The sequence below is a fragment of the Barbus barbus genome (genome assembly GCF_936440315.1).
Source record: "Barbus barbus genome assembly, chromosome: 31".
NCBI lineage: Eukaryota > Metazoa > Chordata > Actinopteri > Cypriniformes > Cyprinidae > Barbus > Barbus barbus.
In genome coordinates, this window is record NC_136759.1 from 17,789,553 (window position 1) to 17,812,129 (window position 22,577).

At 36.1% G+C, this 22,577-nt stretch overlaps 1 protein-coding gene across 1 annotated transcript; it reads right to left on the reverse strand.

The window, feature by feature from the left end:
* Positions 1-12,442: 12,442 nt before the first annotated feature.
* LOC306851670 (A disintegrin and metalloproteinase with thrombospondin motifs 8-like) lies at positions 12,443-22,372 on the reverse strand. Its single transcript, XM_079388094.1, has 9 exons — positions 21,386-22,372; positions 19,928-20,167; positions 18,432-18,564; positions 18,180-18,347; positions 16,529-16,821; positions 16,090-16,276; positions 15,823-15,995; positions 15,275-15,450; positions 12,443-14,529 (listed from the first exon to the last, which is right to left on the reverse strand). The coding sequence occupies exons 1-9, from the start codon at positions 22,064-22,066 to the stop codon at positions 13,797-13,799; spliced, it is 2,784 nt and encodes a 927-aa protein (XP_079244220.1). The 5' UTR covers positions 22,067-22,372; the 3' UTR covers positions 12,443-13,796.
* Positions 22,373-22,577: the final 205 nt, after the last annotated feature.

Here is a 22,577-nt window from a genome sequence, read left to right on the forward strand (position 1 = left end):
TCATGCGCACTCCTTCCTGTTTCTGTATGGATACCACCTCTCCCAGTTGGATATCCTTCCATCTCTCATGTAATCTCTTCTCAAGCAAGTGTAAATTTGTAAATTATGAAACTTGTGTCCCGCATTTTTCATGTCACTACCGAAACACTGTATGTTTTAGTCTACTGGCTAAGACTGATTTGAACTAAAACCATAAATTTATGATCAGGAAATATTCCTGTACCCCCCTCTCTCATAGCTACAAGGTGTGAGTAGATGGGTCTCATCATTTTGAGGTAAATGTGTTCAAAAGTCTGAAAAGTCTGGATGTGAACATCACTACTGAAAACCTTTTTTATTCAGTTAATCTCACTTTTTTGAGAGTTATTCCATAACATTTAGTGTTTATATGTGTACCACTGTTCAGAACTGTGCTAGCTAGGATATTTGAGCTAGGTTCAAAATTATCTAAAATTGACACTACCGAAACAGTCACTACCGAAACATTTGGTGGAGTTTTTGAAGGGACATCTTTGTTTTTGGGGGGAGTGTTATCCCATAGAATTGACACTACCGAAACAGTCACTACCGAAACATTCGGTGGAGTTTCGGAAGGGACATCTTTGTTTTTGGGGGGAGTGTTATCCCATAGGATTGACACTACCGAAACAGTCACTACCGAAACATTCGGTGGAGTTTCGGAAGGGACATCTTTATCTTTTAGGGGGTGTTATCCCATAGAATTGTCACTACCGAAACAGTCACTATGGAAACGTAATCCTTGTTTTGGTAGTGACAAAAAGGAACACATAATCCTGATATTTGGGGGAAATAAACAACATTTTAGTACAGTTATACAATTTTTTTTGCATTTTAGTATGTTTTAGTAGTGTTTTAGTATGTGAGTTAAAATTCCGTGATGTGATGTGGTTGCTACCAAAGCATTACTGTCACTACTGCAAATGTGCTGTCACTACCGAAACACAGGATGTTTTGTCAAGAATAAAGTATACTGAATTATCAACTAAGATGTTATGATTCAATGTATATTCAAACTAATGAATCCTTAACTTTGAAATCAGTAAGAACAACTTTTTTTTACAAAGAAAAATTGACTGAAAATACAACAAATCTCATAAATTACACATGAAATATTGTTAAAAATGTAATTGTTATGGATTTACCTCTGAAAAAAAAAAAGAAAATAGCAAAAATATATATATTTACAATCTAGATGTAAGCAAAAATCGTAATTCTTAATTCTGTCAATTAAATGAAAGGTTCTGTCTAAATCTTAATTCTGTAGAATGGCCCATATAGGTATTTACGTAGGAAATAAAGTTTTCAAAAAAAAAAATTAAGTTTTGTGTAAGTAAGCTGAGGTCTGCAGGTAAACAAACACGGGTTCAAACCAACATGAATATAAGTGTGATATTGCTTTCAAACAATAGTTCAATAAATATGAGGTTAATGTTCAGTGCTGCTATTGTCTGCACTGAATATACTGAATGACAGTTTGAATGACATTTTAGACAAAATATTTTAATATGTAGAAATATAAATAAAGGAATAGTACCTTAAAATGTTAATTTTTGAGGTACTATTATCCTTATATAGTTCCAGACCTGTATGTTAAAATGTAGGGGAAAAAATACTGTTCAAAACTTTGGGTTCCATAAGATTTTTAAATGATTTTTAAAATAAGTATCTTATGCTCACTAAGGCTGCATTTATTTGATCAAACGCTATATGCATATATATACAGCAATAAAACATAATAATGGCAATATATACGTCAAAGTCAGACATGCCCCTTTGCAGCTGTGATGCCTGGTTACTGGTTTAAACTCGGCCCAGGTTTTTAAAAGATTTTTGGGTCAGCACACCTTAATACTGTAGCTTCAACAATTGACTACCAATTCAAAGTCAATGTTTGAATAAACTGACAGCTCGAATGCCCAGATTATGCAGAGCTGTAATAGCTGCTAATGGTGGATATTTTGATGAATCGAAAATTTTAGTTTTTTCTATGTATAAACTGTTTATGTCCTGCTGCAAGTCACTTCAACGCATAGTGAGAGCAGCTGAGAAGATCGTTGGTGTCTCTCTCCCCTCCCTCCAGGACATCTACAGCACCCGTCTCACCCGCAAAGCCCTACGCATTGCAGGTGATCCCACCCACCCGACACACAGCTTCTTCAGTCTGCTGCCATCAGGGAGGAGACTGCGGAGTCTCCAGACCAGGACCAGCAGACTCAAGGACAGCTTCATCCATCAAGGAAGCTGAACTCCCTCCCGACCTTGCCCCCCCCTCCCCTCTTTTACCCCACGCACCACTAAACTCTGAACATGTGGCAGAATTGACAATAAAACAGACTTTGACTTTGACTTATGTAATTAAATATGTTTTCGTAGTTTGTGTTGTCCCCTATCAGTGCAAAATGATCACAAATTAAACAATATTCATGCCAATATAGTCCAAAACCCCACTTTTCCAGGACGCTTCCAAACTTTTGGAAGGCAGTATATATATATATATATATATAGTGAAATATTATTATACTTTAAAATGAACGTTTTCCTTTTTAATATTTTAAAATGTAATTTATTCTTGTGATGTCAAAGCTGTTTTCAGCATCATTCCTCCAGTCTTCAGTGTCACATGATCCTTCAGAAATCTTTCTATGCTGAATGTTAAAAACTGTTGTGCTGCCTCATATTATAGAAGGAAACTTCTCAATGGTATTGTAAAATATAATATTTCCCTCCACTGCAACTCAATTCTGATATGGTGCTAATGGCACACACTTATGGCTTTGAGACACGATAAGCACCATACTGGATTTTATTTTATTTTTTGTAACAATATTGAAACAACATCAAGATGAGTAAGCCATAAAGCGTGAGCAGTCATAAAAACAAAGATCGAGATGTTATTTCTCTTCTGTGTCACTCCATTTATCTGGCGCCACTTAATGTTTAAACAGCATTGCACATTGCTAATAACTTGGCACTTGCACAGATGGTTAGGGAGAAGTATCAGCTTGACAAGTTCTCATGCTTTGTTATATAATTGTGTTCACCTCTAGCACCCACTGAACTGAACATGAAAACCTACAAAGTTTAAAAAAGACCATGTTGTAACTGCTGAGGGCAAATATGCTAAAATGTGCTAAAAATATCACAGCTAAAACTAAATTACAGGGTTTAATTTATGTTATGTCTCACAGACACTTTCATAAAAAAAGCTTCATAATATAATTTTATGGCAGCAAGGTATCAAACTCTAATATCATGTGGACAGATATTAAGCTATACACAGCTTTTAAAACCAACAATTTAAGTTAGTTTTTTGACTAACAATACATGACTATTCTTTTTGACTTGCTGTTAAATATAGAAAAATGCAAATCTGACTGTGAGAGACTTTCCAGTAAGGCCATGGGTCAATTACTTTTGGATAGATGCTGACAGTCAGTATGTGCCTTCTAAATAATGAAAGCAGAAAGAATGGTTTGATATTTTAACTTCCAGGAATAGACATTTGCTCACTATTACTGGATAAATGCTGTTCAAAGAACAAAACACTTTCTGGCAACAATGCTGTAATGAGGAAATGTGGTGTCCTGAACTTTCTTTTTGGAATTATTTTTTGTTAGCATTCTGATACTATAATATAACCAGCAAAATATTGACAAACTGTCAAAGAATGCGTAAGCAAACTCGGTGGGGTCATTATTTTAGAACACAAACTAACTGCATGGAATTATAATTATGCAAAGCAAATCTCCATTTTTATTTTCAACTAGCTACAGTGCTCTTTTATTTGATAAATGAGTGATTCGTGCTAAAGGATATGTGAGAATTTTCCATCAAGTATTATAAAATAACAACAGGGAACTGAATAAACCTATCAGGTCTACATTTCAAAGAGATAAAAAAACACAGTTCAACAGGTGTTGTCATACCTTTAAAAACAATACATCTGTCAATGTCTGCAACAGTATGTAAATACTATAAGACACATGAACCTCACTTGCCTGTGATTCATTTTGGGATCAATACTGTCCTCTAGTGGATAAAGATAGAAACTACGTTTCATGCTAGCCTACTGTTCGGTGTTAATGTAAATACATCTTTATTTAAATAAAAACCTTGGTAACACCTTATTTTAAGGAGACCTTGCTACATGTATTTACTACTATAATAACAATAAATTATTCATAATTACATGCAAGTAACCCTAACACAACCCCTAATCCTAACTCTAACCATATGGAAAGTATATGTAGTTAATCAATCCTTAAACGTATAATTACGTATCAAGTGTTAACAAAACATTTAATTGATTAAATTAGATAACATCTAGCTGAAATTTAAGAACATATAAAACTGCACTTGTTTCACTATTTTAAGATATTATTTCAAAATATTACTTTCATTTGAAATATCTTTTTATTATTATTTGAGTTTTGTAGAAAAGACTTTGATCAAATTAGTTAAACAACAATACAATCCATTGAACACACTGTACTTCTATCCCTCACAGCCTTGTTTTCATTCCTTTCAGAAATTAATAAGCTCTGACTATAGTCAATTGTAGAGACGATGAAAGTCTAAACAAGTCTAATGAAAGTGCAAAGAGTATTTGATTATAACAGTTGATTTCACAAGCAAATGTTAAAAGGAAAGTTACCCAAAAATTCATTGGGTGTCTCAATCAGCTCCCTAGTTCAGTAGGCCCTGATCAGGTTGTCTGAGTCAGGCAATCCTTCCAGTGCACTGTAACTTTCTCTCCCTGAAAAATCCAACAATGCACCGCAAAAACCAGGGGGCACTGATGCTCACTATGCTCCCTTACCAGAAATTATGTAACTTTGCTGAAGCGTAAAACAAAGGCATGAGCCAATACTATCAAAAAGATAAGGGTCCTGCCTGTTGTTAATACCAGTGGTTACATTCCACGTTGTACATTGTCATTGTATGTTGTAATTGAGTAAAAACTTTCCCATGTATAGTGAGCCTGGGTCCTTACCAGATTCTTGTATGCGATATACTGATTCACGAGTTTGGGAGCTAGGCAGCTTATTGAGACTCTCCCATCATTTACTCATCAATACAAAGCCTAAAATTCTCTATTATACCAGCATCTTTTGACATCAGTTGGATATGTTTTTCATCTTTAAATCTTCCTGTCACGGTGCACACACGAGGGGGACACAGGAACACGCAGACGAGGACGTAAACTTAAATAATAGTCTTTACTGAACACATCAAGGCAGGGCACGATTAGGCTTACAGACAGGAAACACCGGGGGTAACGAGTAGACCAGACGAAATCAAACTGAACAGACAGGACTATAAATACACAGGTAAATCATAGATAATTAGACAAACACAGCTGGACAAGAATTACCTAATGATTACATATAACAAGGACAGGAAACAAACCAAATATGGAAACATGAGGCAGGAACACATGACACACGACAGATGACTGACACTTCCTTAATAAGCTGAGGGTGAAGAGTTTAAATGTTTTTTGAAAGAAGCAATATTGTGAAATATGACCATTTAAAATAACAATTTGAATGTATTTTAAAATGTAATTTATTTCTGTGATGGCAAAGCTGAATTTTCAGCATCATACTGTAGTCCTCCGTGTCACATGATCCTTCAAATATCATTCTAATGTACAAATAAAAGGGCCATATAAGGCATTTTACGGAAACAAACACAACACACAAACTCTCACAGGCATACAGCTATAAAAGGAGACAAACTCCCATATCTCAACAGTCTCATCTCATTATGGATGTATGATAAATGTGTGCTGAAGTGTGGTTAATCTTCTTAGACAGTTTGTTTGATCTCTGTAGATTGCAGGGAAATGATCTTGAATCATTGATTTGCTCTGTCACCCTGAGCAGTGGCTTGTCTTATCACAGGAACATTCTCTTGGCTCACTCAAAGGAATTTTCCAGCACTCTGTGTAAAGAGCCATGCAGTAATACAGCCTTCAGGGTGCGTTTGGATCTTACATATATTGGCATTGTATATTGTACACATATATTGACATACTATATTGGCACTGACTATTTCTATCAAGTGGTTATTAGTTCTCTACAATGATTCAATATTTCCAATAATGAAATATAATAAAAGAATGTGTGTTCATGTGTAGCCCACATACATACACACGGCAATATATATATATATATATATATATATATATATATATATATATATATATATATATATTTGTTTTTTGTTTTTTTATGAGGAATTTGATATGTACATGTAAATTATGTGGCTTAATCATAACTAGTTTCTGCTGGTTTCTAAATTAAGCAATATTACAGGAACAGGAGTGTTGCTGTTCAGAATAACAGCTGTACATTTTTGAACTGTGGTCTGTTTTGGTCACCCCTTAAAACTTTCATGTGATGCAAATTGTTTTGCTGATAACTTCATCAGTTCATAAAAGTACACATGATATAACGTGTTTTCCACTTTGAAAACATATGTTTTAACTAATTAGCTTTCCATATGGAACTTATTTCTAGCTTAGATTTACAGAAGCCTATTCTCACTGTCTTTCGTTTTGATTAAGACCAACTCCTTAGTCCTGTATAGTGCATGACCTGACCATGGTAGACTGTTATCCATTACCATTTAGGCTTAGTTTGTGATATCTCCACATTATCCTAGGGGGCGGAAAAGATTTTATTTTCCAAGAGAAGGAAACTAGTTTCCTGTGGCACAGTCCATCCTGCTTTAAAGGAACATAAAGTTGTATTGCATGCATTAAAAAACTGTAGCTTTTGCTTGTAAATAGTTTTTCCATTATTTTCTTTTCTTTTGCACCTAAATGAAACTACACATATAAAATAATAATTACTATAATAACTATAATAATGTAATTATAGTTATATTAACAGTTCACTGATTTCTGCACAGTATAGTGATTAGACAAATAACATTTTCCTGGTGTGTGCCAGCAAGACTCAGTTGCTTGAAATAAAATGATTCAGGCTGCCATCATAATAAATTAGTCATGCCAAATAAAAGTATATTTCAGCGTGGCCATAGGGCTAGTATTTGTTTGAAAAGAATTCAGCTCATAAAGGCTAGGCCTGTGAGAGAGCAGTCGATACTGAAAAATGGAGCAAAATAATAAAACCAAATAGAGTTATTTGACTTTTCCAAAACAATTAGCTTTTGCATGCAGAATAAAACATCTAAACTTTGCTGTATGTTGTGTGAAGCATCTGTGATCGAAATACATACTGAATCTTCTTGAACACAATATATTTCCTGAACTATCAACTTGCAAAAAATCATCTTGCCAGAATCAGGAGAGAAATATGCACAGATCAAGCAAAAGGTGAAGTTAAAACATTGATGGATTAGTTTATTACATGCACAGCTTTTCACTTCACAAGATGTTAATTGATGGCGTCGTATGGATTGCTTGTGGATTTTTGTGATGTTTTTATCAGCCGTTTGGACTGTCATTCTGATGTCATGCTAAATATCTCCAAATCTGTTCTGGTGAAAAAACAAACCAATCTAGATTTTGGATGGCCTGAGGGTGAATAATTTTGCAGCTAATTTTCATTTTTTGGGTGAACTATTCCTTCCAATGAATGTCAGCTGTATGACTTAGTCCAATAATCTGGCCAGGCCTGTCTATAATATTAATTTCTCCGTTCTAAACCCATCGCCCATCAAATATATCTATTATTCACTTTTTCCTTCTCTTAGTGTTTTGATCGAACAAACAGAAGTCTGTTTTTAAGGCATACGCTATATCTGAAACATGATGGATGTGAGGCGCAGGGTGTTCCTTGCATTTTATTCCAGTGAATTATATGCAGTTGTTCACAGTCTTCAGGACCTGATGTGCTTCATATGTGCCGCACGTGTTGGATTAAATAATGGCTACTGGAAAATGTCACAGGTGTCACAAGGGTTTTTACTGGTATTTTGTCAGGTTGGGTTTTCCATTGCTTCTCATCACTGTAGTGGAAGAAATCTGCTTTAAAATGCGGAAAATATGTTGGTGCTACATTTGGTGCCATTGTTTAATTTCATCATTGCATTTCTGTTTCTGTGAATTCAGTGTGCATTTATCATGAGGACTCATTAAAGATGATCAAATATATGAACTTTTAACCCCGTCTGAAATTTGAAAGATAAAAATGAATTTCCGGGATATCTTTGCATTCTGTAAACTATTGTATGTTGTGTAATATTCTTGTGTTTGAAAAACATTTTTTAAACATTTATATATTAAACTTGCTTTGTTGGAGTTTTTCACCTGAAATAGAAGTAACAGGACTGTAATTTGTGAATGGGTGCCGTCATATTAAGGGTTCAAAAAGCTGATAAAAACGTCACAATAATCCACAAGTATTACACAAGAATCCATCAATCTTGTGAAGTGAAATTCAGATTTATTTTCACTTGCACTAGAGATAAAAAAAACATCCTTGACATGCCTTATTTTGAATTATCTGCACTTTTATTATAAGCATATCAAATCATATCCATATCCAATATAGTTGAACTTCATTTTAGAGTCCTTCACTACAAAGATCCCATCTTAAAAACATGAATGTTCAACAACAAGTCCATGTTCTCAAAATAAAACAATAAATGTTCAATTGAAATAAAGTGAAATTAAATGCAGTTTATTTCAAATTAAAGCTGCTAAATAAGAGCGGTCCTGCTGTTTTATGCCTTGGTTTCATAAGTGTGTTGTTCATATGGCACCAATCAACTTTTATTTGACAGAGTGAAGAAAATACTTGTAGAACATATTTTTGCAGTCCACAATTAAATAGATCACAATTGATTAAATGCAAGTTTAATGTCTGTGCTATAAATCTCTTAACATGTTGCATAATAATGAACACTGACCAAGAAATTTGAATGTTTTTTGCACAGTCAAAGAGTGGAACTAAGCCTGAGGTTACCTTGTGGTATTAATTGTTCAAATAGGCCACAGTTGTCAAAATGTAATGGGGTAAAAAGAAAAAAACTGTGTGCATCAACATACAAACACACCAAATCTGTAACTACTCAAGGGAAAATAAATGCCAAGACAAGAGCAAATAATTAAAACCTGATCAAAGCCTGACCTTTCACTCCTGTCTCAGGTTACCTCAGAACAACACAGTTTGTTCTAGCTAATGAAAATAAACACTTTAGTTTAAGCCCAAATACTTTTTATAAATACAATAAAGCTGCATTTCAGCATAAACTATAAAGTTTAAAAGCATATTGGCATATTGACTGGAATGATGGTTACATGCAAGTACAGTATATTGAATGTTACCTTAAAAACACATGTGGTGTTACGTGTGAAAGAGTATAATTCAAATAAGGGCTTTAAAAAGAATAATTCTCATTAATGGGTTTCAGTAAATTAATGACTTTTTCAACACAGGCAAGATCTATAAACTTACAAACCATTTTTATTGTGAGTTAAGCCAAAATCATCATCACGATTTTCCAGAAGTCTGGCAAAAATAATTATCGGAGTGTCTATTTACACTAAGTGCAAATAGCCCATCTTGTTGGCAAAGGCTATTTACACTAACTCCGCCCACTAACGTGTGTTTACATTATTACAATACCGTTCTCCCCAGCCAGACACAAACGGCTCGATTAGTTCCGGGTTTGATGAAGGCCCGCCTTCCGAAAAACTATGTGTTGTGATCTATTAGCTGTCCCAGTGCGTTGTGATTGGCTAACAGCTTAGATGGCATTTTAGTATTGCCCCATCCCCTGCCAAAACAGCAAGTTCATCAATATTGCCATATCAATTCAGACCTCGAGAATATTGAACAAGAGGATCGCGCAGAACCTTTGCACGCACGGATATTGCAAGACATATTAAAGTGGTAATGTTATTGTTGTTGTTGTTTTTTGGCTAAATTACATTTTAGATAGCATGTCCTGAGCTAAATTTCAACTGTCCCAGATAAGAGTATGAATACTTACGCAATGGAATCATTTAAGTTTTTTTATTTTTAAAAAATTTGCGAAGATGTTAAAAACCTGTTTTTTGCTTTACCATTATGGTGTATGGAGTATAGTTTTATGTGGAAAAAAGGTCATTTAAAGCAGTTTAGCATAAGGCAGCAACATAAAACGTGAAAAAAATAAGGGGTATGAATACTTTCGCAAGGCACTGTAGTTACTGCCATCAGCCAATCAGCATTCCTGCAGACCTGGAGTCATTAGTCACATGGCATTTAGCTTCAGGTGATTGGCTCCTGGCTATAGAACTGAGCGCTCATGAACCACCGTGAAATAAGGTATATTTCAACTGCTTCATAAAGTGCCAAGATTAACTGAATTAAGATGAATGGGAGTGCAAACAGCTTTTTAGACGTGTCTGGATAGCACATGGAGTTTTATTTCATGCTGTTTGCCTAGCACTTGAAAAAATTGCCACATTTTTATATATTTTTTCATGTGTTTTGAATTACCTCACTGTGTTGCCTCATTTAGAAACAAATAAGGGTGTGTTTGTAGTCTTTATGCTCAAGAGTCTGCATGAAGATAGCAATTAGCTTATGAGTTGAAGTGAGAACAGGAGTTTTTCTGAGTTCACAACACAAATCTGTCACCACTGAGCCCTTGGGCAAGACACAATCAGTGCACTGTAATTCATTTTGATAAAAATTGCTAGGTAAACAAGATGTACCCAATAATCTCATAAGCATGTTAGAATAGCTTGTGACAGCTGTAATTAAAAAGAAACATTTTATAAAGATGTGTACCCCTAGCATAACCCTGGATGGATGCAGCAGGTGAAAATAAAAGAAACTCCTTTTATTAATGGTCATTTCCACTGGCTCAGCAGAGACACAAGCAGAGATTTGTCCTGGCCTCGTTTCTTGAAAATTTCCACTGGTTATTTTTTTCAACTATGCAAGCTATTCTAAGTCAGGCATGTAATATGTTCAATATAATTCAATTTGTACAAAAAGTGCTGGCTAAATATTTACATGTAAACCACAAGCACATATTAGAACAACATGTGTGATCCTGTAATTTAGTAGAAACATTTTTGCTTTGTGTTTTTGGGTGGAGTAGTGGTTGAAAGTTCTATTCCACATCCTTAAGGTAGATTTGCACAAAATAATAATGTGCAGCCTTTTCTTATGTGGCAGTTTATGAGAACATGATGTCTGGAGAAGTAGGTAAGCAATAAACAGCTCACAAAACACTTTTTGTGGAATTGTTTAGACTATTATGTTGGTAGATAATGTGTTCAGTTCACCAGCCCATGTATATGCTTCTATGAATAATTACAATCGGAGGCCTTAAAATGTGGTTAGCTGAAAATATTTGAAACTATTAGAGCTCATGCTCTCATGTTTTAAAAGTGCGGTTATGTTCATTTTATCAGTGGGAAGGAAAGGCTAGACAGAAGATATAGTGCTAAGTTATGTAACAATTGTAGCAGATGCATCTCTTTCAGAGCCAAACACATGCAAAACCCTTTCAAAGAGATTGAGAGCAGCTGCTTTTCAGACATGTGGAATAGGATTTTCCATCAAACAAGCATTCTCTCAAAGGGGCCCTCTTTTAGGAAAGAGCACCTCTTCGAAATTAGGGAAAAAACTCTGAGGCTATGTTGGCCCAATAAAATTCAATCTGATTAAGGGAGAACCAAAGCTTGGAGTTGTTGTTACTATTTGAATGCCATGCCAAAATATGTTTCTTGCAACTCCAAGCCACACATTAGGGCCACAGTGTTAGTTTTACTAGACCATCAGAGGTTTCTTTGGCAGTGATGGGTTTCAGAGGCATTTTTAGCTCTCGTGATTTAAAATTTTCCTTTAAATAATACAGTTGAGACCGAGTAGCCTGTTGAATGCTGGAGGGCTGCATGTCCGTTACAACAAACAGTCTGCCTGTGAGACCTATCCTTCAAGGCTTTGTGGAGTGAAGAGGTGTCTAAATCACATCAGTTAACCACTGGCGAACCTCAGGGTTCAGTGTTCAGCCCTCTCCTTTTTCGACCTGTAACATCTTTGAGTCCTGTCATAAAGTCTCATGACTTTTCCTATTGCTGTTAAGCAGATGATAGAGGGTCATTACAGTTCAACAAGGCCAAGATCTCAGCATCTATCTCAGGAAATCTTTCTGACATTTTGTACTAGATGAAGGAACGCCACTTCTAGCTCAATCTTACTTAAGTCAACAACACTACAGGCAGCCAGGAATCTTATCGTATTTGACATCCAGATGAACTTTACAAACCACATCTTAGCATGCAGATTCATGCTCTGTGATATCAGGAAAATCAGAGCCTTCCTGTCTGATTATGCTGTCCAGGTCCTAGTCCAGGCACTTTTTGTAGCTATTCATAATTTCATGTTTTGCACTTACATTTTTGCTTTAGCTTTAATTAAATACGTTCATCCAAAAATATGTTTTTGTAATGTTTAGGCATTTTTATTTTCAGACATGTGATTGATAAGTTACAAAACAAAAAGAAAGCAACATCTGGAAACACTGCATAATTTGTATCCATTTTATACAATATAAAATGTACAAAAATAAATAGCTTTACAATGAAGAAGTAACAAAGTACAATCCTTCACTGAAGGGATAATATGTGTCATCGCATTTTTAATATGACTAATATGACTAATGTATGCAACTGGAATGGCCAATACCATATTAACATTCATATACAATCATTTTAAAGGAGCATTAACTATTTCTCAGTTTAGTTTCATGCTGTACTGTTTTTTTCTCAATATCGTTCACATCTACACAGTTCTTTCAAGCTTTCAGATATATCCACTCATGGAGTATGAAAACCCTGGATGGACTGATGTTTCCAACCATCCAGGTTTTCATTCATGTAGCAGTTCACAAATAAAACAGTGTTTAATACGAAGAACAGCGATAGTAAATAGTAAATCATACAACCCTCTGAATGGACACAAACATTATGTTTGCTGAGGAATTTTCAAAAGCTAGAGCTAACACATACCTGTAATTATTAAAGTTTCAGAATATAAATTAGGCTCAACCACTGTTTACCTCTGATACAGTTTTAAATATAAACGAAAATAGCTCTAATAGATTTATATGATGTTTTTATCATATAAGAGTTTTTGATACGCTTTAACTCTGAAAGTGGAAATAAGCCACTGATAAATGCAAGCCAAGGTTTATAAATAAAAAAGGTCTAAATTATTGAACCAATCACAAAGTAAATCATTAAAAAAAGAATGATAGCACCTTCATAGTGGCTTGGCAAGTGACAGTTCCTAGTAAGATTCTCCCATTCCAAGTTAAAATATTTCCATTTTGTAATTCCAAATTTATTTAAAAACTGGATTTTTAGTACATTTGAATGTACAAAAACAAAACAAAAAAATGGAACTGATTTAAAATAATGTCAGCCTGAGATGAATGTTAAGTCTTAGCCAATCTGTGTGTTTTGTATTGTTAAGAATCATTAAATATAACTTGTTACTTGGAATGCTCTAAGAAAACTATTTTAGGAGACAGACGTTGGGGGAAACTGCAATAAAGCATTGCTTGCTGAGGTAGATATCTATTGGATCAAACTTCAATAGTGGTTATAAATATATGTCTGAAAAACCAAATGGCCAAGTGATCAGTTCCTGCAACATTCATGAAAGCTCAACCAATTTTCCATCTAAAGCATGAATATTTCCTGCTCCAACCTGAAGCACTGTCAAATGAAAATCTTCTAATTCTTTCACACGAGTGTCTTATAACCTCTGAATAATTTGAAAGCCTGCATGATGACCTTAGCACTCATGGTAGAAACACTTTTCAGACACTGATTCAGGCATCTTGGCAGGGTCACAGTTCTCTCGTTCCACAATTTTTCCAGCGTAATCAATGCAGAGAATCCGACGCTGGCGTTCCCCGTGGCCACAAGTTTGTGAGCATGAAGACCAAGGCCCTATTTGCCATATGGGACACGGTAGGTCTGCGCAGGGCCTGATATCAGAGGGTCTGAGATCTTTATTGCAGTGGTTTGAATAGAAGCCAGCATTGTCTTTGCATTCCACATTTCTCCTGGTCCATCCTGAACCACATGTTTTGGAGCATTCAGACCACTCGCCCGAGACCCACTGTGGCACCCCAAAAGGATGAATTTGTTTGCCAGCAATTTTTTTGTCTTTGGGTTTGCTAAAAGACATGGTTTTGGGGATGTAGAAGATGTATTTGACCTTCGGTGGGATAGATTCCCCAGCGGTGGAGAGCAGCTGTATTGTGATTGGTTCATGTAGCTGGTGGAAGCTCTGAAGTCTCTCCAGTGTGGTGGACGAGCCACTGTATTTCAGCACAGCCCCCAGCATTGGAATATACTGCTCCACTGTGGATACCGAGAAGTTGCCATTCAAGATATAATCACCATTTTCTCGTCGTACAGCCAGGTAATGTCCATCGTGTGGTATACTTCCATGGCTCTGCTGTTTGATGTTAATGTTAGTGGCTCCACTTGGAATCGTCACAATATCTCTATATCCATGGCTAAATAAATGGGAAAAATTTAGTCAGAGAGCAACAATCAGGTTCCAGAAGTACAAATTTTCTCCTTAGGGAAATTGATTTTTAACAATAACTTTAAAACTTTAAAGAAGACCTGTTGTGAGCTCAGAATTTGTTAATCAATGGTATATGCTTTTGTTAAAGCCATCTGTTTGCATTATTTCAAATTATTTGTAAAATAAACATGTTTAACTGCAAACAAAACCCATGATTATGAACAAAAACTTTCACCAGAGACTGATGGCAACCAAATCACGCAGGAAATGCCCTCTCCCATCAAGCACTATAAATGATGTAATCAAGTCGGTCTCCCTAGGTCTCAAACTACTTAAATATTTGTGTATATATAAATATTTTGCAATAAATGTAACATACAGATATAATCAACAACTTCAAATTAATACTTTTTATTTTAGCTTCGTTTTAATTTGATTATGCCATTTGCGATCAGTCTTTTACCTTTGTCTTTTTGTCTGATTTTCAAATACTTATTCAAATACCAAACTGTGATTCACCTTTGTAGCTGATTGGTTTGGTTAATGGCTTATTATGGTTTAATAAAGACTTTTTTTCAAAATTCCTATTGGAAAAATTAATGGAAAAATACTTCTGGAATCAACCACATCTGAAAATGTGGTCAGCCACATATGCACTCTATTACTGTGGCCATAATAAACAAACTTTCATAAGACAGTACACATTAAAAATAGCAGTGAGATATTCTTACACGACTTTATTGAATGAGCCAGATATCATCCTGCAGCTCTGGCCATTCCCTCCACACACGCCGCATTTGTCCAGCTTCTTATTAGAATCGATCTCTAGGTCACAACCGGCTTTGATACACTGGCCTTGCACACAAAATGATGTGGTATCTGGACCACATGGGGTTCCATCAACTACCTAAGATTGAAGCAATGGTTATACTTACAACAAGGTTTTTCAAAGTGAACAATTATTCCTGTAGCTCAAACAGTACAGCATGGCACTAACAATGCCAAGGTCAAGAGATTCAAGATTATTTATTCGTCACATACACAATTATACAGAGTATAACCAGCAGTGAAATGTAAGTCAGGTCCACTGCAAGGACAGTGCAATTGTATAGAATACAAATATTAAGAAAAAGATTTTAGTTTAATTTGATCAAGGTCATGGTTTCGATTCCCAGGGAAAGTAAGAACCAATAAAATGTATAACTTGAATGCAGTGTAAGTCACTTTGGATAAAAGCATCTGCCAAATGTATAACTGTAAATCTTAAAATGTGACTTACTTTAGCAGCAAACACTCTGAATTCACTGCTGCCTCTTGCTCTGCAAAACAGCTTACACCTATCCCGTAGCGACACTCCAGCGTATTTTGGTATCCACTGCTTCACATTTCCATTAACATCAAAGTGATTTGGATTGTTGTACTTCTCACATTGTTCCTCTCTGAAACTTTTTCCTGCATTAACAAAGAATTGTTACCTTTTATAATAACACGATATGAAATGACAGATAGCTAACTAAATTTACTGGGACTGGAGAGAACAACCCACCTTGGTTATTCTCACAGGTCTGTTTGTTGCAGGACTGATACTTCACTCTCTGGCCCACACAGTATTTTCCACCGTTCTGAGGAGATGGATGGGTGCACTCTCGGTAGGAGAACATCACTCCACCTCCACATGATCTGGAACACGGTTGCCATGTTCCCCACTCGCCCCAGCCTCCATCTACAGCTGGCTAAACCAGAACAACCACACAACCAAATTAGTGCTGAAGTGTGTGATTTCAGTGGCATTAGCATCACCCAACCAAATGCACTCTCAGAAAAAACTAGGGTGGTACACCTTTGTAACTTTTTTATCCCTAAAGGGTTAATTTTTGTAGCTAAAAGGTATATTTTAGTATCTAAAGGGTGCAATTAGTAGCGTATAGATAGATAAGTACTGATAAAATTATTAAATGAAAGGCTAAAAATCCAGCTTCAAATACCTTAGGCCTCATGACTTCCTCAGAGGACATGCATACGCTGTTCAAGCAGGTCCTTTTTGGGCCACAGCTTGTGCCGTCTGCCCAGGGAAGACTCCCGTTCCTGGTTGTACACACAGACTGACCCTCTTGCTGGCACCAGAGCTGCCTGCACACCTCGCTGGCTGAGGTGTTGGGACAATGTGAAAACTCCTCTCCAAATATCTGTTGGCACTGGCGGTCCAGGCTGTAAGTTATGCCTGGCAGCTCAGTGGGTAAAGCCACTATCGTCTCAGGGGTGTCCAGTAAACAGTCTCCTGTTATTATCCAGAGGAAGAGTTAGAGTATGGTAAATCATGAAATCAAAGGATTGTGTAACAGTAGGAACATTTGGCCCCTGGAGCTGACATTTAGGAAGACTCGCAGGAATGCACATCTGGGGGAGTGAGCCGTGAGGAGGAACACGAGTGAGCACTAATGCACGTGGGGAACATGGGCCACTGCCCACTTCAAATGATACAGCAGTTAAACAAGGAAATGTGCGAGACCAATACTACAGAGACGTGGCCCAGTGGAAAGAAAACATTTGTTACATTCCTGTTTTATGACTTGGAGTGAAGTGACAGGAATGCATTCTTTCTGACTCAATGGAAAGGAAAGGAAAAAATAAGAATCTACTAATTAAATGCAAGAGGTGATGTAAAAGTGTTTTACTACAAACGGGGGGACCCCGACACTCTTTTTAATAGCATTCACAGGAATCAGTTCCCTGTACTGTTGCAAACTCTTCCACTTATTGAAGCTGGATCACCAACAAATAAGATGAAAAAAATTGGATTTAAAAAACACATTCAACAATTCTTTAATTAATTTTATTTTAGTATTTCAGCATTTCTAGTTTTAGTTATTTTAGTAGATCGTTAAACTAAATGAAAATGGTGCCTTGGCAACTGCTGAGTATATATATATAGAGAGAGAGAGAGTTTTTTTTTCCTTTTAGTTTATTTATAAATAAATAAACCTGATTTAATGAGACGTAACCATTAAGAAAAGGAAATTGAATTTTTAAAATATTTTAAGGTCTGTAAATGTTCAAGAAAATAATACATATTTTAATAAATAGAAGAAATAGAAATATGAATTATTAATTCATAGGTTTTTGGAAAGTTGTACTACATAACATTTTATAACCTGAAATAATAATATAAAATAGATTGACATTGACACTCATGAGGGTCTGCAGGGGTCATCTCTAAGTTATCATTTTTTATGTTTTTTATGTTAAATAGTAGTTTTGTTAATTAAGTATTAGTTTTGTATTAAATAACAAATATTACTCTTTCTAAGAAATAATAATAAAAGATTATGACAAACTGCTTATTTATTTTCAAGACTTTCATTCTTTTAGGCTTTTTTGATGATGTTATCAGGACAACTCAACTGTTTCACTCACTTTTGATATTTTTGACTTAAAAAATATCCAATTTAACATGTTTAGAATAGAAGACATATATTCACTTCACTGTTAATATGAAATGCTATATATATATATATATATAAAATATATATAAAAACCCACAATATTAACCCAGCTAAAAATTAAATTGCAAAAAATACATGTAAAATACACCATGACACCTATGAAGTTATAAATAAAGTTGAAGGGTGCACATACCATGTCCATTGTCGAAAAACTCTGTGACGTGCAAAGCACTGCAGGGAGACCAAGGCAAGGTCTGACTGAGCTGAGTGAATACAGGGGCCATGATATGGTGCTCGCGTAGATGTCCAAAAAGCTGCTCACAGTTCTTAGTGTCATCATGAGGCATACTCAAAACATGGCCTAAAAGAGGAACAAGATAATATTACTGATGGTCAAATCAACTTGACAGTTGCTTAGGGTGAGATTATCAGAGGACATCCAGACCTAGTTCGTGTGCAGTTGTGTAAGCAGCCTGAAGGCCATTGTCTTCAATAACAGAACAGCTCCGTTTAGTGTCACACATGGTTCCAACATCAGCTACACCCAGCGTGTCACAGCTCTGATGTCCACAGATGTCCTGAAAGGCAGCATTTTTTTCAGCATACAACATTTTTTTAATTCTTATTGCTGTTTCAGGTCTGTGGTTAATAGTAAGAGCAAAAACATATTTGTCAGTGTTTCCATCATAAAACCAAGCAAATAAATAGTTTTGGCAGGCGGCAGACCTATGAAGTGAGAAAATGTAACTATGTGGCGTCTGAAGTGTATCTGAAAAACATGCCTAGAGTCTTTTCCATCCTTTGCCCAGAGATCCGAGACGGAGACAAATGTTTCCAAAGTAGAGGACTACAAAACACACATGATTCAAGGCACATCTGGCCTTGGCACCGTCCGAGTCCGAGTCTCACATGTGTTCACCTTTCAGAGCTGCTGTAGTCAGTCTGCTCCTATTTTTAGCCTCATTTTCAATGTGCCATAATGTCTGGTCTAGTAATGAGCAATGTGGCAAACACTTTTCAAAAGGTCAAGTTTTGAACCTGGCCACATGCACACTTTTTAATGGTACAACCAAACAACCCCTTGTAGAAAAGAAGTGTGCTTAATTTTATTGAATGTGCACTTGCAGTGTACTTTAAGTCTTCTAAAGAAAACTGTACTTGCAGATAATATAACATTAGTAAAATAAAAGGCCACTTAAGTGTACTTAAAGAGAGTAGCCTTTCATGTTTCTTAACAGTGTTGGGGAGTAAACTAGTTACATGTAACAACATTAAATAATTTAATTACAAAATAAATGTAACTGTAATCTGTTACAGTTACTAAGAAAAATGTTAACAATTACAAAGAGGGTTGCATCTGAATATTTTCTATAAAAAGCTAGGATATGCTGAATAATATTAATGTGTTGCATTGCATGTTTTTAATGTTCCAGTGCTTTAAAAGTGCATGTTTAAATTTAAATTAAAAGTTTAAATTTAAAACATTAAGGCCCGGTTTCACAGACAGTGTTTAGACTAAACCAGCATTAGGCCATAGTTCAATTAGGCAAACATGCTTAGAAAAAAAACATTACTGGTGTGCATCTTGAGACAAAACAAAGGCACTGATATATTTTAAGATCAGTCAGTGCAAGTTTATTTCAGTTGAAACAGCTCAGACTTACATTTTAGTCCAGGACTAGACTTAAGCCTTGTCTGTGCAACCGGGGGTAAAACATTTTATTTAATTGTAAATATTTGCAATAATAATTGTGAATAAGTGTATATTATTTATTATATTATTTAAGTACTCTTTGAATGTATATGCTAAAGTTTTTTGGGGGTTTTTATTTTACAAGGGACGACTGTTCTAAATTCAGCTAATGGAAAGACTCTCACTTCATCATGATCCCATAAATAGATGTCACCTGACTCTGAAATATGCAATAAATCACTGCTTACCTCTCTAGTAAAAAGTATGGCTGTATCGAAGTGCTCCGGATGCCTGTGGCTGGGCGGGTTGAATAGCTGTTGCCAGGCACAAAAGTTGCGCAAAGTGACGCCTCCATTGCTGGAGATGGACGGCCCAACCTCCTCGTCCTCCACGATCAGCATCTTCACAAGCACTATGTTGATGAAGTTCTTAATGCTGGGATGCTTGTAAATCTGAGCAGCCACTGACATCAAGGTCAGCATGTAGTGCTAAAGAGAGAAAACCAACAGCTTGCTATTTGCCAACTGTGCAGCAGAATGTTAAGTGTAAAAGCATGACATCTTGGCAGGACAGCTCAGAACTGCTGGAAAGGAACGGCTTTTACTCTACAGGCTCTACAGTTATTGTGGGCAGCTTTTTCACATGCAATTCACTGCATTAGACAATGCATGGTAAAAAATAATTTCTGTATAATAATCACCTGCATTGATTACCCATTTACTGTATAATCTATATTCCATTCAATAGTCTTTAAATGGGAATCTTTTTTTAGCTGATAAAGCCAAAAAACACAGATTATTCTAGATATTTTTTTTCTTTTCTGTCGACTCTACACAAATATGTGGTTTGTTTGTCAGAAAGCCCTGACGTCAACATTAGGAGCAGCTGGTGGTCCATGCTGACATGGGTTGCTTTATGAGGCATTGTGTTTCCATCTGCAAATTTGGAGATTTGGATCCCAGTATCAACATCTGGATTGCTATCTGCCTCATGATCCCGACCCAGACAGCGCATTTTTTCACACTCTAGGCTTTTCCAATCATTCGTTTTCGATGACTCGATGAAGGAGAATTTCAGGGGGTGGTGGATCTATGTGGGTGTGAAGATCAGTACAGTGCAATTCATATGAATCGTGACTCACTCTTCTCACACAACTGCAGTGTATGGTAAGCACAATTTGAAAGGTCCCTCAAGGTAGATCTTACTGTAAAAATTGTTATCCTTCTTTCTAATTTAGAACAAGTATTTGGCTTAAAAGGGCGGGGTATAGCCTATATTTGGTATTTATAAACCCAAGATGGTTTGCACGTCTTAACATGGTCTCCAAGCATAGTCAGCTTGATCATGCTGGGAGACCATCTTATTAAACCAGATAAGATAAGCAAACAATTGTAAGTCAAAAACTAGGACTGTTATATCAGCAAAGCTTTTATTTGACTTCTGAAGAACTTTCTTTATATGTAAAGACAATTAATAGCTGGTGCAAGCTGGTAGCTCATCTTAGACCAGAAAGCTACCAGTCAGTTATGTTGTCTTAAAATGGTCAGGCTGGTTTTTAGAAGATGACAGCTGGTCAAAATGACCAGCTTGGATCATCTTGCACAGCTTAGAGCTATCATGTTCTGAAACAGCTTCAACTAGATTTTTCATCTGTCTAAAGAGGTCAAATGAAACACATCTTCAAATGTACACTTGAGAGCCCCTACCTTTATCTCGTCTCCATAGAAATGTGTCAGAGAAGCGTCACCGACCACCAAAGTCTCAATAAACCTGGGAGTAGAGACAAAGCGCCTGCTTCTAGACATCGAACTCGGATCATCATCTCTGATATCTGACAGCAATTTAAAGACCTGCGGAGACTTTGTAAAACGTCGTCTTTTAATGACATGCAACTGCTCGGTTAACTTTCCAGATGTTCCCAAGCCAACTTTTGGTTCGATTAGATATTCTTTACCATCTGTGACAAATGATCCTAAAATCCCATGACATAAACTGACAGAGACAATAGAGTCCTCATCGGAGTCAACAGCGCCGGTGTAAAAGCAACCTTTCAATAATTCAGCTCCAGTCTCTTCAGTTTGATTCAAGGATGTATAAAGTTCTGTCAGCTTGCTAGTGGACTCAAGTCTTTCTTGTGGTTTGGCTTTGATGCGATAAACCTTCAGTGCTGGCGATATAAAGGTGCTGTCCGGTATCAAATTAAGTGTGAAATTCCTGCCGAAAGCCGTGAGTCTGAAGCTGGGCTGTTCTTCACTCCTCTTGGCCACTCGTCCTGCGGTCCTTCCGGTCAGCCGTGCAGGTACAATCTCCTCAGTCTCAAATGAGTGAGCAGATGTTTCAGAGAGGAGGCAAACAATTAATACAGATGTGACTAAACACGACCACATTTTATTAAATAACCGCTATTCCAAAAAAAGAAGAAAAACAAAATAGGCTAATAAATGTCTAATTGATTAGGGCTAATTTTTGAATTTGCTATTTAAAATTACAATTAAATACTGGTCTTACTTTTCTGAAAAACATTAATATCATAAACATTTATAGTTAGAATCCACATGCCTTCATTAGCTTAAATCTATTTTGAAAATATTATTTAAAAAATAAAATAGGCTAATTAATGTAACCTATAGGTGTAATTGAATTAAAGCTAAAACGGAGCCAAGTTCGTGAGCTCGTGAGAAGTCCACCGGACTGTCTCTGGATTGAGGCGCTGGTATTTATACTTTCTGAGAAATGAGAGGTTTATTTTTGATATCCAGCGCTGCTCCAGTCTCTCCTCCCACTGTGCGCTCATGAAAAACCTCTGGATCGGGTTTGCCCAATGAAAACTGAGAAGCACAGCCCTTCCTAAATAGCAACAGTTTGTTAACTGAGTAGCTAGTGCATTTTTAGTTTTAA

What these genes read in the sequence shown, in the direction of transcription:
- LOC306851670 (XM_079388094.1), bottom strand. Translation starts at nt 22,066, where the DNA reads ATGTGGTCGTGTTTAGTCACATCTGTATTAATTGTTTGCCTCCTCTCT. An exon ending in AGGAAGTCATGAGGCCTAAG is followed by an intron (nt 16,277 to 16,528) that starts GTATTTGAAGCT and finishes GTTCTGGTTTAG; the next exon opens with CCAGCTGTAGATGGAGGCTG. An exon ending in GGCTCATTCAATAAAGTCGT is followed by an intron (nt 14,530 to 15,274) that starts GTAAGAATATCT and finishes CCATTTATTTAG; the next exon opens with CCATGGATATAGAGATATTG.